Raw genomic sequence first — 18,339 nt, 5'->3', positions numbered from 1 at the left:
ATCTAAAAACATAGCACAATATCTTAAATAATATCCTATACTTCACAGGAAGCCAGTGCAATTCCTGGAGAACTGGTGTTATATGATCTCTTTTTTTCGTTAATTTGATAAGTCTAGCGCTTTATTTTGAATTTTTTGTAGTTGATGAGTTAATCTACTTTGACAACCAATGAGAAGGGCATTGCAATCATCTAATCTGCTAGTAATAAACGAATTAACAAGCATCTTTGTAATATCTTCATCAATATAATGTCTGATTCTTCCAATATTTCTAATGTGATAGTTACAACATTGGCATATCTTTTTAACATGATCTTCCATGGATAACCATTGATCAAAATACACCCCAAGATTTCTCACACAAGAACTAGGTTTAATAGCATTTTCACCCACTAGTATCTCATTTGTAGATATTTTTGAGAGTTGATACCTATTTCCAGAAATGATCATTTCCGTCTTGTCATCATTAAATTTAATTTTGTTTAGTTTCATCCAATCCTTTATGTTAGCAATGCAATTTTCCATAACAGATACTGATGACAGCTATGAATCATTATTGAGTTTTGTATACAGCTGAGTGTCATCAGCATAAAAATGAAAATCAATGGGAAAAGTGGATAACATATGAGAAAGGGGAACAGTATACATTGTAAAAAGGAGGGGGCCGAGAATAGATCCCCGAGGCACTCCACACGTTAATATGGATGGAGTTGATACATCATCATCATTGCCTTTTTCACCCTGGGTCAGGGTATAGGTCACAGACAAACAGTTTCCATCCTTCTCTATCCCGAGCTAACTTTTTAAAATCTCATTCCAGGTCTTACCACTTCTCTGTATATTGGTCGCCCAAGCTAAAAAAAAAAGGATTTGGTTTGTCCGTCTGCGTTTCTGTAACGGTTTGAGTTTAACGGAAAGGGGTGTTAACCCTTTGCCAACCCCCAACCTGGAGGACCAGGTGACTCAAAGATGGGGAAATCACACACCTTTAGTCGACTGACTTCTTTCAAACAAATATTCCTTTAACCAGTCCAAAGCTGTGCCACTGATATGAAATTGATCCCGTAGTCTAGTCAAAAGTAAATTTTGATCGATAGTGTCGAATGCCGCACTTAAATCTAGTACAACAAGCATCGCTGCACTTTTACTATCTATATCATTTACAATATCATTAAAAACTTTAAGTAATGCCGTTTCCGTGCTATGTGAGGCTTTGTAGGTAGATTGAAATTTAACATTTAACGCATTCGTCTCTAGATGGTTAATAATACGAGCAGCAAAGACTTTTTCGCTTAATTTTGAAATGAAATTTAAATTTGACACAAGTCAAAAATTATTTAACTCATTGCAGTCAAGATTTGCTTTTTTCTTCAGGGGTCTAACCAATGCATGTTTCAGCATATTAGGAAAATCGGGCAACGCTAGACTTTCATTTATGATAGATGAAATTGCTGGAGCATGATAATTTGAACATGATTTTATGAGCCACGTTGGTGTTTTATCTAGCAGGCATGATTTATTAGGCATATCTGACAAAATATTTTTAACTTCCTCTATTGTTACGGGTTCAAACGACGTTAAACGGGTGTTCATAGATTTAGTTGGTCGTGTCGTGCAGGTAAGTGTTGTGTCCTCCTGTAGTGTCTCTTCCGTTGATGTTGATCTTCCAGGCGATGTCACGTGCCTTGTCATTGTTGTTGTGTTCATTGGTGAAGTCATGCTTATTGTTTCAACTCGTGATGTCGTGCTGGGATGCAGATTTGTGGGGCTATCGTTGTCTGGTCCCTGTCGGATGTTGAACATTTTCTCAATGAAAAAGGTGTTGAATTTGTCACTTCTTTTGGAGATATTTGTATGTAGATTATTTGTATTCGATGGTGTGATCATTTCTTTGACAGTATTATAAAGCTTTTTCGAGTCAAGTTTGCTTTTTATCAGAGTGTCTTTCACATATTGCCGCTTGGTACTGACTATTAGTTGATTGGTATAATTTTTGGCTTTTTTATAAATTTGCTTGAGAATTTCAAGTCCAGACTTACGCCAAATACCTTCTTTATGACGTCTTTCATGTTTGGCCTTTCGGATTTCAGCAGTGAACCATTTGGAATTTGGTCTTAGGACGATTGTTCTGGATTGGAGGGGCGCATGATTTTCCAGACACTTATTGAGTTTTGTGTAGAGGAGATCTAATTTCTCTGTGACGCCGTGTGTATTCATAACGTTATTATTTATGTCCAACTCCCGAATTCGGTCTAATAATTTGGTGTGATTTATGTCTTTCGTTTTTCTATAGCGGACTGTACGCCGATTTGAAATTGGGACAGGGACATTGATCTTAAAAAATACTGGGTGGTGGTCTGAAATGTCTGGGCTTACGATCCTGATCTCACGAGTGAAGTATCGATAGACCGTGTGATAACGAGATCGAGGATGTGTCCACTCTCGTGAGTTGGTCCTTTGACATTTTGTTTGAGATTGAATATTTCTAGAAGTTTGGTGAAGTTGTCCGAAATCTCGGCATGAAAATTAAAATCACCTAGAATAATAATTTCTCCATCCTCGGTGTTTTTTGCATGGAGAAAGTCTTCAAATTCTTTTATAAAAGTTGTATTAGTACTCTTGTTTTTAGTTGATGGTGGTGGTCTGTAAATGGTTACGACGTTAAAGTGTCTGTTATTATGACTAAAGTGAATTTCGATGCATTCGAATGAGTCGAAGTTTTGTTTTTCTCGTTTGATAATATTCAATTGGTCTCTAAAAACGCACATCAAACCACCTCCATGTCTTTGGTCTCTATTTTCTTGATGATATGAATAGCCGCTGGGGATTACCTCGTTTATTGTTATAGTGTCAGAAGATGTTAGCCAGGTCTCTGTAATAAAGAATAAATCCAATTTGTTTTCGACGATAAAATCATTTATTAACACAGCTTTATTTCGCACAGAGCGGGCATTCAGGAGAGCACATTTCAAATTGTTTTCGTCATCTGTACTCCTTTGCTGTTGCTGTTGTCGCCGCAGTTGTTGCCGTAAAGTAATAAGATTGGATGGGCGGGGGTGGTGATGCTGATGATAACGACGATGGTGATGGTGGTTGTGGTGGTAACGATATGGAAAATGTCAGCGATGACGATGGTGGTGGTGCTGACGATAACTACGACGATAACGACAATGGCAATGATCGTGGCTTTAAATCAATTGGATTCAATAGTCTGATGTCACGCGCCCGGCAACGGCGGCCATCTTGGTTCTAAACAAAGAAAATCATTACTTTTTATTCTTCATGCTGGCTACAACTTTTCATCCCCTTTTCATGTGCCTTGTGATCAGAATGTGTAAAAGTCAAAACATGATCAAATTGATGGGTTTTTTTCCTCTGGATACGCGTTTAAGCTCGCCGGAGAAATATTTCATACGGCGTCCGCCATTGTTCCGATAGTTTAGAGCCAGTGTTACTAAGTTACCATGCGTCATTAGGAAGGAAGTGACGTTATGACTTTTGAAGACTATTGTTGTGTATGTGGGTGGGGGTCGTGATGGTTTGTATTGGTGGGGGCGATGTGGTCTGTGGCCAGTGAACACTGGTATCGCCCTTTGTTTTCTCGTTCCACCCCGTTGGTGTGAATTTGACTCAATGCCGTCAACAAGAGACGTTGGTTGTTGACGGCATTGATAATGAAACGCCGATGTTAAAAATAAAGTGGTGAATAAAAATCTCTCGTAATGTGTAGAAGAAAAAGATTGGTAAAAATCAGACTTTACCTTAAAACCAATTTATAAAAAAAGAGAATATCGCAGAAATAGTTCATTTGATATTAAAATTCATTTCAGATAATTAAACACAACACAATCACAAGATTAACTATATAAAAATCCACATTGAAGCGTAAGAATTTAAAGTAAAATCGAATAGAAAGACACATGTAAACAAAAAAAAAAAAAAACAAAAAAAGTGTCCTGCCGGTTAGGCGTGTTACAATCTAACCGCGTGTAAAGTGAGTGCTCTACCCAACTGAGCAATCGGGATCCCCATAATTAGTAATATTATACAAAACGTTTTTATTTATTTATTTATTTATTTATTTATTTATTTATTTATTTATTTATTTATTTATATTGTTGTTGTTGTTTTTAAAATGCGTTGAGCACGTATAGTGGATATTGCACTATTAAAAAGTTCAGGCTCAAGCTGTTGTTACCATTTAAGAGTCGACATCATTAGGGGAATTCGTTTGGCATTGGTTGCGTCCCATAGTTGAACACGTTGAACTTCATGCAATAAGGAAGATTCACATGGACACTGTTTCAAAGCGCTTGATGATTTCTAGTTACGTGTGAATAAAACTCGAGAATCACACAACACATAACACGCAATAAACCACAATATAGGTATATAATCCCCTGTCTCACAACAGTTTTTTTTAAAATAGAGCTTTTATATAGCGCAATATCCACTAAACGTGCTCAAAGCGCTTTACAAGTGGTCTCTGGTCAACAGCAACGTTGAACATGTAGAACGAGACATGGCTCTTGGTTGCCGAATTACATTTATTTTCGGACAGACAAAACTGTTAACGGCCAGGTACTCGTTTCACACCTGAGTACGGTGAGATGTGAGTAAAGAGTCTTTTCCAAGGACTCAACTATGCGCCGCTCAGTACTCCAACCCAGGACCCTTCGAACCGAAGGCTCATTCCACTAGACCACGTGTCGGGGTAGGTTAGTTCAGATGCCAAAAAACTGAAATTGATTTTGCAGAATATGACACTTAAATTACGTAGTAAAGTTTGAATTGAGGAAAATATTATTAAAGTGCCTTCTCCAAGAGTTCAACGTTGCGCGACCCAGAGATGGACCAGAACCAGGAACCGACAAGGTTTGTCATGACACATGACAACAATACCGCACATCCACCTATGTCATAGGTCAGCGACATAAGCGTTCACCTATGATATAGCGTAAAATGCGATGTGCAGTTTTACGAAATTCTGTTTACCTTGGACGACTTTTGACAGATCTCGTAGGTTGAAGACGTAGTGAGATTTGGCGGGAGTCGGAAGGAGATCTTTGCTTAACCGAAAGTAGATATCCACGCACGCCTGGACGATTGGCTCAGACATTTGCCGAATGTGGCTCGTAAACTCTACAAAGAATCCCCCAAGAATACTCTGGGAATAAAATGTTAACGACAATCATTAAAACCGACGTGCATAATATTATAGTTGCAGATCTTGATAACTGAGCACAATAGGCTTCAACATTCGTGACGTCACTTCCCTCGTAATGACGCATTGTAACTTAGTAACTATCGGAACAATGGCGGATGCCTTTATGAAATACTTCTCCGACGAGCATGTGTATTCAGAGGAGAAAAACATTATAAATCTGATCATGTTTTGACTTTAATACATTCTGATCACATGACAGGTGAACAAGTCCTAGCCAGCATGAAGAATAAAAAGTACTGATTTTCTTTGTTTAGAACCAAGCTGCTCGTTGCTGGGAGGACGTGGCATCACACTAATAAATCCTATTATGGACTTGTTATAAAATTGTTGTGATGTACAATATTTTGTGTTGGTTTGAGAGTTTTTCCATTGTTACAATAGGACCACAATACATTTTTAGCTCAGATTTGTAAAACGTGCACGTAGCTTTTTAACAGTTTTTAAACGAAGAGGTTTAACATGATTTTAAAAACCATCGAAATAAGTGCCAAACCTCCATTTCATAATCTTATTATAATACCTTTATAATTCAAACATTCCGCTTGTCCTTTGTAAAACCTTTATAGAAACAGAAGCTTATTCAAACAGAACAGATATACTAGAAAAAGAAACGAAAAGAGCAAACGTTACATATTCAAAATGTTAACGGTACAATCGACAAGCTATTTTTTATTACCAAGAACATCATTCTGAGGCTGCTGTCAACTGGTTTAGGGATACGGAGCATGCTGAAGTGGCGGAAAAGTCGCGGTGAAACAGGATTTCTACCGCCACCTGGTGGGGAGCAGGCAGCCGACAATGTTACGTTCTGGAAAAACAAACACAATTTAAATCTCTTTAAAATGTGATATGCCTCTGTCCAATAAATATTCATTATAATTTGACATTCAGAAAGAAAGATTTAAATAAATTATATTAATTTTGATATGATGATTTATATTTTGAAATAAAGATAACGCAGTACACTTTATTTCATAGGTCTACAACGAAGTGCATTTATTTGCAGTTCTGATAACCCAAAACTGTTATGATCTCATTGTTGTATTCTTAACTCTTTGCTTACCGATCTTTTTCAGTATTTTCCCAAAATGTTAAAACTTAAACAAGCTCTCTACAAAACAACTTCATGTTCTTATTTATTAAACAAAGATCATTCTTCAAAGTTTGTGATGTACAAAATAGAGCTTAAAAAGAAAAATGTATATTGTGTCGTAACAAATGTGACGATTTTGCTGCAGGTGGTAAGGAGAGGGTTAAGCTAACGCAAAATTAAGTTTTGCCTATTACAACAATGTTAAATCAAGCCCATAATTGCGTTTTGTTAGCAGACCTGCACATCGGTCTAAAATTGCTGTCTGAAAGTGTCATGATATTTTGCATAAAAGTCTCGGGAGGCAATATATGATCCAACATCTTAAAACGGTTTTTGTCGAGATGAGTCGGGTCTCGAAAAGTAAATTTAAAGTTAAAATGATAAATAGAAACATTGAGGTTTTTTATGCAATGAAAGAAACCATCTTGATTGTCCACCATAACGAATATATATTATTATTCCTAAATTTATCTGTAGTTGTACATAGATGATCAGCGGATCAAACCTCTGAAGTCCCGATTTTCAAGATTGGCGGATCATAGTTTTGATACGCCGCTCGCCGATCATGAAAATTGAGACTTCAGAGGTTTGATCCGCCGGCAATCGAAATTTGATTTTCAAAACCCAGCTCTCCCCAGCATAATACTTCTTTAAGACAGAGGATCACACATTTTGACGGGTAGCATGGCACAGCAAATCTGTACTTTTCAAAATATGGGCTATCGAAAAATCCTGAGAGCTCCCTATTTGGAGCACAGGACCAATAAGGATACTTTAGAAGAGGTAGAGGATAGAGCAGGGGGACAGGAACCACTGTTGTCAATAGCCAAAAAAGGAAATTGTCATGGTTCGGAGACACTGTCCGCCATGATAATCCGTGCAAGGCTGCCTTCAGGACACTGTAGAGGGACAGAGGAGGAGAGGAATACAGAAAAAAGCTATGGCAAGAGAGAGGAAATAGGAAGAAGACGATGGAGGTCGATTGGACACACTCTTTGAAAGAACGACACCACTATAACAAGGAAAGTATTGGACTGGAACCCTCAGGGCAGAAGATCAACGGGAAGGCCACGAGGAACATGGAGAAGAATTAAAGAAGCTGATATACAGAGAAGTGGTAAGACCTGGAATGAGATTAAAAAGATAGCTCAGGATAGAGAAGGATGGAAACTGTTTGTCTGTGGCCTATACCCTGACCCAGGGTGAAAAAGGCAATGATGATGATGATGGAGACGACATCAAAGAGTGGACATGCCTAAACCTTAGTAGCCTTCTGGAAATCGCCAGAGACAGTGACGAATGGCGTAAGGTTGTGAAGTCTGCATCCCACATGTCCTCCCGACGAGCACAAGGTCATGGGAATGAATGAGTGTGAGTTGCACAGCATTATGGTCTCTGTGCGGCTATGTGGTCTAGTGGTATGACACTCGCTTTCGGATCGGAAGGTCGTGGGTTCGAGCCTCGCGTTCGGCGCATAGTTGAGTCCTTGGAGAAGGCTCTTTACTCACATTCTCTCACCGTACTCAGGTGTAAAACGAGTACCTGGCCGTTAACAGCATTGTCTTTGTCCTAACAAAAATTTGTAATATCGCCTAACAGGCGTCATGTCCCGTTCTAAATGTTATGTGTTGCTGTTGGCCAGGGACCCCTTGTAAAGCGCTTTGAGCACGTTTAGTGGATATTGCGCTATATAAAAGCTCAAGTTTTGTTGTTGTTTTTTTTTGGTTCGAACAGAAAGTATCGAATTTCATTCTCCCAGATGCGATGTGTGGCCTTGATCAGGTCACCTCACCATACTCATTTTACGGGGTGCAATGTTGCAAACAGAGTCTGCGCTTGGCTAAGAGGCTCACAACATTGCCATCCGGAAATAAAACGGACCAACACACAAAACTATGTGCAATCTTCGTCGTTTATAGTCGTGGTTTGTAAAGTTTAGTGGATGGCAAAAAACAATAACAAAGACCTGAGTGACGTCATTTTCATTCTATCTATAGCCTGAGCTATTCTAATCTTCTTTTGGGAAGGACTGCGGGAAAAATGGAAGGAAATTATATTTTATTTTATTATTTTGATATACTATATGACCTCTATGGTCTTCCAGGTGAGGAGATCTCTGTCATAGAATCCTTGAAAGTCCAGGTACTGTCTCAGGAGTTCAATGGGGGGCTGAGATCCGTACGTGTCTAGCTTGGGCATGTTTAGGTCGTCGATAAAGATGATGACTCGCTTTCCTCTCGGAGCACCTGGGGTGATAGAGATAAGCAAAAAAGGAGTCTATTTCAACGAATTGGTCTTTCAATATCTTTTTACTTGCGACAGCCGTTTCAAATGTTTCTCTGCCGACTGTCGGTTTTGAACCCGAAACGTCCCGTGTTTTGTATTTTCAAAGGTGTTGTATTCGATTTGTTCCTTACTTTTTTTTATATCACATTCACATTTTCCCCTTTTTTAAAGCTGTTGTGATATTCATTCTTACTTAATGATAAATTCAAAAAGATCCGTTAGGAAACAAATCATAACATCATAAAATAAGATAAACCCACCGAAAATATTTTTCCGACGTTTTTCCAATTTTGCTTCAATCATGTCTTGGGTTCGATTGCTGGTAGTCTGCGCCGAGAAATTGATGAAAACAGGGACGTAGTTTTGTCGTTCTGAAACCCTCTCAAGGAGATCCCGGGCAATCACAGACTGGAAATAAAGATAAAATTATGTTCAGTCTAAAACATCTTACTAGAAAAATTGTGGAGCGGCCACTTTTGTCAGTAATGATGGGAAATAGAAGGGATAGCATAGACAAGCGCCAGATGAAAACAGAGAAAAATATTACGGTGTCCGGGTGTCAAACCCGGAATTCAATTGATACGACACCCACAGCTTGGCTATGGGAAAAGGACGGTTCTGTGCTAGTAAGTCAGCTTGCCCGCTGACCCCCCCCCCCCACCTCGTTCTGACTGTCTGTCTACCTGTATGTCCGTCTCTCTCTCTCTCTCTCTCTCTCTCTCTCTCTCTCTCTCTCTCTTTATCTCTGTCTCTCCTTATCTCTCAGCCACGCAAATCCCCTCTATAACACCGTGATTTCGTTGGTCTCATCTGAATTCTTCGCCGACGGAGTTGTCTAACAGCGGACAACCAACATCTTTCCACCGCTCCCACATGTAACCGTTGTAGCAAAGGATCCGAAACCGCAAAGTATCTGGTTTCATTTTCAAGGGGTTATATTATAAATCTTTACATAGTTCACCTTTTCGAACCAAAATTATTTCATAACATGACATTTTCGTAGTAGTAGAGAGGTCTGTTTACATCTTATTTTTGACACGTGTAACTAAATGACAAACTGCCGTGTTCATGGACAAAACAAATCTATTGTTATTCAGCCACAAAACCACACACGACAAACTCCAAATCACATGTGCAACAATCAATGTCCTACCTTCCCGACTCCCGTGTCGCCCGTGTAGAGAACACACCGATTTACAGAGAGGAGTTTTTCCAAGAGATAGCCAAACCGTGTCGTATCAACGGTGGGGACCAACATCTTGAAGAACGGCAACGTCTTATCGAATTTGAACGGTGGTATAATCTTGTCCCACGTCTCCATTCGTCGTAGTTCCATATCCACATAGTAATTCCATAGCGTAGTGTTGGATGCCAGCTTCGATGGGAGGTGTGAAGGGTGAGGGTTTAATTGCCAGAAAATTCAAAAAGATCCGTTAGGAAACAAATCATAACATCTTAAGATAAACCCACCGAAAATATTTTTTTTTGTATTATAGGTAAGCTCGTGCAAACAAATAAAAAATGGAGACATCCCCCCCCCCCTTTCCAAAGATCGTTTATATATAATGCAATAAGCAGTAAACAGGACACAGAGGACGAGACATACTATATACTGCTATCACAAATTTATTCCGAAAAGACAAGGCCTTTAAAAAAAACCCGAGCATTTATGAAGTGCAATATTGACTTTAAAACTTTATTCTTTTGTTTGTTTCATTCCGAATATAATACCAGATTGACAAGGTGGGTCAAATATTGATATATTGATATGACACCTGTCAGGCTACAGTTACATCTTTTCAACAAAAATAAAATAAATAAAATAACGCTTTTAACGACCAGGTACTCATGTTACACCTGAGTACGGTTAGAGAAGGTGAGTAAAGAACCTTTTCAAAGGACTCAACTATTCGCCGTTTATAGCTGGACTCGAGCCCTGGACCTTCCGACACGAAGGCGAGAGTCATACCACAAGACCACATAGCCGCACTTCCACAGCCACACATATTTTTAGCGGTCAGTTCAGTGAGAAAATGTAAAACAAAAAAACAAAAAAGATACCCCACATTTTCATTTTTTTTTACCTTTTTTTTGCGTATGTGTTCTGTTTTACTCCAATGAAAAAAATAAATCATATTGCTTTTTCGTCACGTTGAATTGTAGTATTCAATTGTTTTCAAAATATATTTGATTATGACTTTATAAATAGCTCCCCCCACCCCCACCCATTCTCGGCAAATTAAGAATACTACAAGCTTTAATTCTTTTTGATTGATAATCGAAATCAACAAAACAAGAATTACAAACTTTGATGGCAACATACATGAAAGAGAAAAAGGAAGAAAACATTGATAATTGAAATCAACAAAACAAGATGGTACTACTAATAATAGTGGTAAAAAATACATACCTTAACGTCATGTTCCTCGAACTGGGCTCGAATAAATAACTCAAGAGGATCCCAATAGTCTTCTGTCAAATTTCCCCCGATGCCCCACAGATAGGCCAGGGCAAAGATTTGATTTAAAAGACGAGTCAACTTGACTAAATCTACCGACCAATCCAAACTTCCACGCTCGGGGAACAGGATGGCCTCCAACAGTTTGCATATAGTTACCACTTTGCTGATGTCAACCTGAGGGTGAGTCAGAAGTCAAGGTCATAGGAATACTTGATAGTTATTTTTTTAAAATCCATAAATGCATTTTTGAAATAAAATGGCTTTATAGAGAGTTTTTCATTCGGTTATAATCAATTTGCGAGTGTGTGTGTGTGTGTGTGTGTGTGTGTGTGACTGTGTGTGTATGTGTTTATTTATATAGCCATTGAAATCCAAGCTTGTAAGGTCTGATATTTTTCTTGTTATTGTGCAATACAAGATTTCATCATTTATTTGTCGAAGGTTCTAGATATTTGGATGGCAAAAAAATTACTTCTTACTGTGAGGTAAAATCTAAGATGATATGTATACCTTTTTGTTACTCCCCAAATATAAACTTTGATAAAGTTTGAAACCCTGATCAGAATATATCCAATTTAATGGAGACCATTTTATTCAGTTATAAAATCTTTCCGTTGCTGTACTTGACTTGATGATACCAAAGAGACAAATAGTATACAGAAGCAGACACAAGTATAAAAATACGTCTGAAAATGTGTTTATGAAACAGGGCCAGAGAAAGCAGAAAAAAACAAACAAAAAAGGACAAATATTATTACAAAAACATCAGTCTACCTTGAGAGAAAAAAAATATCCTAAAATGTCAGCATTTCTCGACAAGGCAGGCTAACCTTTTGGGATGATTTTTTGTGGCAGACTGATTTTTGAGGAATCGTATTCCCCGTCGAGGCAGCTTATTCATGGAGAATGCTTTTTTCATCTCGAAGCAGGCTGATTTATGGAGAATAATTGTCATCCTCTTGAGGCAGGATGACTTTTAAGATGTTTTAGGAGGCAGGTTAATTCTTCGGGAATACTTTTTTTAATTGTGTCTATTTCTTAGTTGGCATTGTTTCCTCCATACCTTTTACTATTATGTTTATCTACTGTACCTGGTTTATGACTTGGACACATTTCTTGCTGACAAACACAAGCCCATCCTCGACGTAGGCCTTGAAAAAGCCCATAAGTATTTCCGGTCCTTCTGGAGACATTTGGTCCACGAAAGATTTCATCCACGTCTCAACGTATGGCATCCACTTTAACTCGTCTGGGTCCACAAAAACCATCCCACATCTGAAATATTTACATCAATCCTCTCAATCTTCGATGTACGGATTGGTGTTCTACGTAATGATATGACAACACTCCTCTCCGGGCCAGTTTGAGTCCCGCTCTAGGGGTGGCAGAGTTGAGTCCTTGGAGGAGACTCTTTACTCTCATTTTCTCAAAAAGAATGGTGTTATGAAAACAGATAAAGTGGAAATAAAAGGCGCAGTTATGACATGGAACGATCAGGGCACAATCTTTTCCCGAAAAGCCACAAGGGACTATAACTCTTTGTCAGATGAAACTATAAAAATGTCGGCACCAACAGCAAAACAGTTTTAACAAAAAGAAGTAAGGATTAATCAAAATGGAGCACATGTCACCAACACGATGGCGTTTTCTGCAAGAAAAGAAAAAGATGATGATGATGATGATGATGAAGAAGAAGAAGAAGAAGAAGAAGAAGAAGAAGAAGAAGAAGAAGAAGAAGAAGAAGAAGAAGAAGAAGAAGAAGAAGAAGAAGAAGAAGAAGAAGAAGAAGAAGAAGAAGAAGAAGAAGAAGAAGAAGAAGAAGAAGAAGAAGAAGAAGAAGGAGAAGAAGAAGAGAGACGAAGAGAGAAGAAGTGGAAGAAGACGAAGAAAAAGAAGAAGAAGAAGAGAGAAGAAGATGAAGACATTTATTACTATACAGCTTTATGGATGTTTGCGAATGCTTGAAACAATATTGTAGCAGTGGAATAAATTACACTTACATCATTTTATGAACAGGCTAGCTCATTTCAGTGTGTGTGTGATTGTTTGGGTGAGAGAGAGAGAGAGAGAGAGAGAGAGAGAGAGAGAGAGAGAGAGAGAGAAAGAGTTTTGCTCTGAAGTATTACTCCTTGATTTCGAAACGAATCAACCTACCGTAAGTCTCCAATTTATTTAAAAGGATACAACCCATTATTCCTTGCTGGATCTTGTACTTGGGGAGTTTTCTCTCTTGTTCAAAAGTCGACATTCACTGTCACTCAACTAACAAATCTTAAACGCAACCTTTCGCTTTTTAATAATCGGGTTCTGACGACTCAATTGCCTCTCTCTAATCTTCTGCGCCAAATCTTTTAACAGTTCACGTAAATTTACTTTGATTGATAAGTAAAAAATATTCTCCTTTTATTTATTAATTGATTATCAAGGAAGATGTTTAGATCTATATTTGGGACTGTGCGAGTTGACGCGGGTTTTTTTTGCCCCGAATATTTCTGAAAATAGAGCATTTATATACAACAATCTCGCTGAAATTATGCGAGACAAAAAGCATAATTAAGAGCCTTCATATAACACCACTGCGTTCCGATGATTACCATATGCTGTCCAGACATGAACAAGTTATTCTGTTCCGCCTCAGGACATGCCACAATAGTCTTAAAAAGCATATGCACAGACGCATGAAACTGACACAGTCACCGGTCTGCTCATGTGGCGAGGAGGAGGAAGATGCAGAATACATACTGCAGCGATGCAAAATATATTCAACCTACAGAGAAGAGATATGGCCCTCTGCAATTTCTCTTCTTTAAAAAACAACTTTTCAGCCCACTAGAAAAACAAAAAAAAGCGAGTACTTTCATCTTCGAAACGAGACTCCAGACAACGGCATACGAGAAGAAGAAGATATAGCACAATATTGGGTATCCCAAACCAATATCACCGCTTAACATGTAAAACAAGACCTGACGCCTGTGAAGCGTTATGACATATTTTTTCAGTAAAACGACAACACTATACTCATTTTTACCAAAGAGTGAAATGTGAAGTAGCCGTCTAAAAACAATATCAAAGAGCCGAGTGTTGCTAACTTCATTCATTATTTATAGTGTCTTACCTGCTCACTGTTGCTGGCGATGCGACGGCTAAATCCTGGACCTCGAACAACATATGGATGTACGGTGTGAATTTGATACGTTCACTGTTGGCGAGACATAACATCTTGTTGTCGTCCAAGACCGTGTTCATGTTTTCTATCCATAAAGCGTCCACGGGGCCATCACAAACAATCCACTGGTGGTCTTTGGAAGTATCCTGTGGAGGAAGTAACCGAATTTAGACTCAGTCTACGTACAACAGATTTGATATAAAAGGTGTTAGATTTAAAAAATGTAATAACTGAGCGACACATTATTATAGAATAATGTTAAAGATACAAAAGGATGCGTTATCATCCAATGTCTTTATTATAATATATGGTATATTCAAAATATATCCTAAAATATCTTTATGTATTGATAATATTTATTTTATAGATGTATTTTTATTTACCTTTATGTTTATTCTATTTACAAAATTGTTTTATAAAATTATGTAAATACATTTTATACCCTTTATATATTCATTTTTGTAATTCACGTTTGAAAAATCAATATCCTCATGGATGGATTAAGTTTAGATATTATTAGGTGAACATAATACTTTCCTCATAATATTTTGTTTCAAAGGCCTTCCTAAAAAACAAAATAGAACAGTAATATTTCAAGTAGTATCCAGATATACAAGAGAGAAATGAAGTGTCACCGTTATAACTAAAAAGAAGGTTGCCTCGGGTAAAACCTTTCAAACATCCAAAATAATACTAGGATCAAGCATCTGCAATTCAACTCCTATGCAGCTGAAATGGGAAACAGGTTAATGTAGGAAGACATACCAGAGAATCCCCAGCATGCCACCTAGAACGCGATGGCACAAGATCAAAGCTGGTAACTTGTCCGGATTAGGATTTATGTAAGTAACTATTTTTTTTGTTGGCTGACACAAGCTTTAAAACAAAAAAGTAACTTTTTTTGTAGGGGTTTTACTCATTTTTTGACCAACCTGTACACAATGACGGACAGTCAATCCCATTAGACCATCCCGCCATTCCATAGACAGTTTGTCCACACCGCCATACAATTCCTCCATGGTAATAGACTTTGGGTTCATCACGTAAACGTTTACAGGCTGGTACTCTTCGTCAGTGTATCCCTTCTCCTGTAGGTTGCTCAGGACATCAGCCAGAATCTAGACACCCCCAAAAAAGTCAACAAAAAACCTCACACTTTTATATGGAACAATATCCTTGAAATGTGCTGAAAGCGCTTTACAAAGGTCTTTATTTTATACTGGTAAGACGCTATTGTAATTTAGTTTACACAAAGACAAAACTGTCCTTTACTTAGAGACTCAAAGAGGATAATGACTTGATAACATTAATAAACTTGAGAAATGTATACCGCGCAATATCTCCCAAACATGCTCAAAGCACAACAATTATCATGTAGGACGAGATGGGACGCCTGTTAGGAGAAATAACACTTCCTTTTCCAACAGAGACAACCCGGTTAACGGCCATACTTATTTTACACCTGAGTACGGTGAGAAAACGTGAGTAAAGAGCCTTTACCAGGGACTCAAGTATGCGCCGCTCAGAGTGGGACTCATACACTGGACCTTCCAATTTGAAGGCGAGTGTCCTACCACTAAACCACATGGCTGCACGAGGCTTAGTGCATCACCGGGCAATATCCCGAGTGCTTTGAAATATCAAATTTTCCCTGTTATGTCTCTGGAGTCTAATTAACTTATTAGACTCAGCGGGTATTGAAAGTCACCCCCCCCCCCCCCACACACACACACATAAAAATGGGTGAAAACTGCAAGGTGGAGATGGTATGATACCAAATGAAACTACAGCCTCACCTGATAGATGGTAGTTTTCCCGCCGCCAGTCGGTCCCACCAGCATGACCCCGTGTCTGACCTTCATCGTCTCCAGCAGCTGGATGACTTTGGTGATCTGGGTCTCCACCACCTGTAGGTCCTTGGCTATCTGTACGCTGATTATCTCATCCCGGACGTGGGCGTAGTTGTGTTCGGGGATGTAAACTCCAGGGAAGAGATCATTCAGGATGGCCTGCAACACGGTGACAGGATTGTCAACAACAATATGCTATATGACAGCGATAACTGTTACAACAGCAGCAGTTACTGCTGCATTAGCAACTGTAGAAGCAACAAACAACTGAGGCAGAAGTAGGAGCAAAAACGACGCCAAGCGAGCTCAGCGAAACTGCAATAGCAGCAGTAGAATCAATAACGATTCAGCGGCAACAGCAACTACAACAGTATAACATCAGCGGGTCTTTTTCTAGTTCTCTCTCTTTCTCATTATCTCTGTTTCTTACTCCCTCCACGTTTAGTTTTTATCTCTCTCTTATTGTTTCTCTCTCTCTCTCTCTCTCTCTCTCTCTCTCTCTCTCTCTCTCTCCATTATCCCTCTTTTTTCTCACTCCCCTCCCTCTGTATTAATGGTATTTACTTATCCAGATGTCAGTCTTGTTTTCATTAATTTTTGTGTTCTTATATTTATAAATAAAACCAATACACCTGTCTCCAAACCCCTCTGATATTTACAATGAAATGATGTATATCCTACCTGGAATAGTGAGGCATCATTGGCAAGGAATTTGGGCAAATTGCTGTCTCGAAGAGCTCTGATTAGGACCACGTTTTCAGACTTGTCTGGGTTCTGACGCTTCAAGGATCCTGCCATCACCAGAACTGATTTCACAGCTCTCATTCCTATTTAAAAACAACAATTAATTCAAATGCAATGCCTCAGCACGACACTGCTGTATAATCTTTGCTTTGTACTCAAACGGTACCTAATTTGAATCTCCTTCACGTTGTGTGACCTTGAGCAAGTGATTTTGCCTTAGCTCCCCCCTCGTGGATCTTTACCTTGCAGTGGTGAGGGGGCTTGAGGCACACGGGAGGGCAAAGGTGTAAATCCCGGTCGACCGTCACGAGACCATCCCGGGTATCGAGCCAACGAGCCACATGAGCTGCTCGCCCCGGTGTGTGACTAAATTTGATCCAAACCCGGTGCCCGAATAGCAGCCCTATCCCGGGCGCCACACTATTATCCTTATGTCGAGTCCCAATCAGTCCCGTCAATGGCGAAGCGGTTTGCCGCCTAGCCAAATAATACCGCGTTCGTGTCGCCAGGGTCGTCGGCACGTCCGAGAAAAAAGCAAACGTCCCATGCATCAATCGATTCGCGGCCTGCCGATCGGAAAATGCGACGGCGGGGATGGCGAACTGACGCGTATATTGTCCCTGAACGTCGAGAGCCAGAGTATGGCAAAAAATGAGCTTTTATCAAAGCTATTGGCCGTTCACTGCGTAGATATCCTCCTGTTACAAGAGACCCACCTTTATTCAGGCGCGCAATCTTCCCGATTCCAGATCCCAGGCTATACGGTGGTCCAACGCGAGGACACTTCGAGGCTCAAAGGAGGGGTTAGCGTTTACGCTAAAGAGCCATCGAAGGTAAGGGTCATTGAGAGCGTAACGGACAGCAATGGGGTGAACCGAATTTCCGTGGAAGTAGGGGACTGTGTTTGCATAATATTTACAAACCACCTAGAGCGACTTGGACTACACCACCGTACCGGTGGTCAGCCATCCTTCCATCTGTCTGGGAGACTTTAATAGCCACCATCACGAATGGGGCTATCGAGACTGCAACGAGGCAGGAAGACAACTCCGCTCATGGATGGACTGTAATGATCTACACCTAGTGTACGATCCTACAGCCAAGGGTACCTTCCGGGGTACCCGCCATAAGAAGGAGTATACTCCAGACCTCACCCTCGTAACGAAAGGCGCGAACGGTGAACCGCTGCAGGTGAAGCGGACAGTCCTCGGGGACTTTCCGCATAGCCAGCACAGGCCGGTCCTTGTCACAGCTGGGGTGACAATACCGAGGGTGCAGTCTCTCCCACTTTGCAGATGGAATTTCAGGAAGGCTGACTGGGAGGAATTCAGTTCCTATATCGAGCAGGTCTGCCCTGCCATTCCTCCCAAGTCCAAGAATATAACCAGATTTAGTAGACTACTGGTTAAGAGCGCTCAACGCTCTATTCCACGGGCAAACGGAAATTCTACACCCCTTGCTGGACAGCAGAGTCGGAAGAGCTGTACCGAGAGTACCAGCAGACCCAGTCCC

The 18,339-nt window shown here is 39.7% G+C and overlaps 1 protein-coding gene across 1 annotated transcript in view; it reads right to left on the bottom strand.

Annotated features, from left to right (window-relative positions):
• LOC144963159 (dynein axonemal heavy chain 6-like) overlaps positions 1-18,339 on the bottom strand; it is a 139,919-nt gene that overhangs the window by 53,558 nt on the left and 68,022 nt on the right. Inside the window, exons 39-49 of the mRNA XM_078896871.1 lie at positions 16,765-16,910; positions 16,030-16,242; positions 15,166-15,351; positions 14,183-14,379; positions 12,159-12,342; positions 11,017-11,241; positions 9,760-9,981; positions 8,867-9,014; positions 8,409-8,566; positions 5,904-6,035; positions 4,996-5,167 (exon numbers count right to left, since the gene is read on the bottom strand). Of these exons, the coding sequence (XP_078752997.1) occupies positions 4,996-5,167; positions 5,904-6,035; positions 8,409-8,566; positions 8,867-9,014; positions 9,760-9,981; positions 11,017-11,241; positions 12,159-12,342; positions 14,183-14,379; positions 15,166-15,351; positions 16,030-16,242; positions 16,765-16,910 (1,983 nt within the window). The remainder of the gene's footprint in view (positions 1-4,995; positions 5,168-5,903; positions 6,036-8,408; positions 8,567-8,866; positions 9,015-9,759; positions 9,982-11,016; positions 11,242-12,158; positions 12,343-14,182; positions 14,380-15,165; positions 15,352-16,029; positions 16,243-16,764; positions 16,911-18,339) is intronic.

This window comes from Berghia stephanieae, chromosome 1 (genome assembly GCF_034508935.2).
Source record: "Berghia stephanieae isolate SIO BIC M18660-M18661 chromosome 1, UCSD_Bste_1.3, whole genome shotgun sequence".
NCBI classification, from domain to species: domain Eukaryota; kingdom Metazoa; phylum Mollusca; class Gastropoda; order Nudibranchia; family Aeolidiidae; genus Berghia; species Berghia stephanieae.
This window is presented reverse-complemented; position numbering and strand designations above follow the sequence as displayed.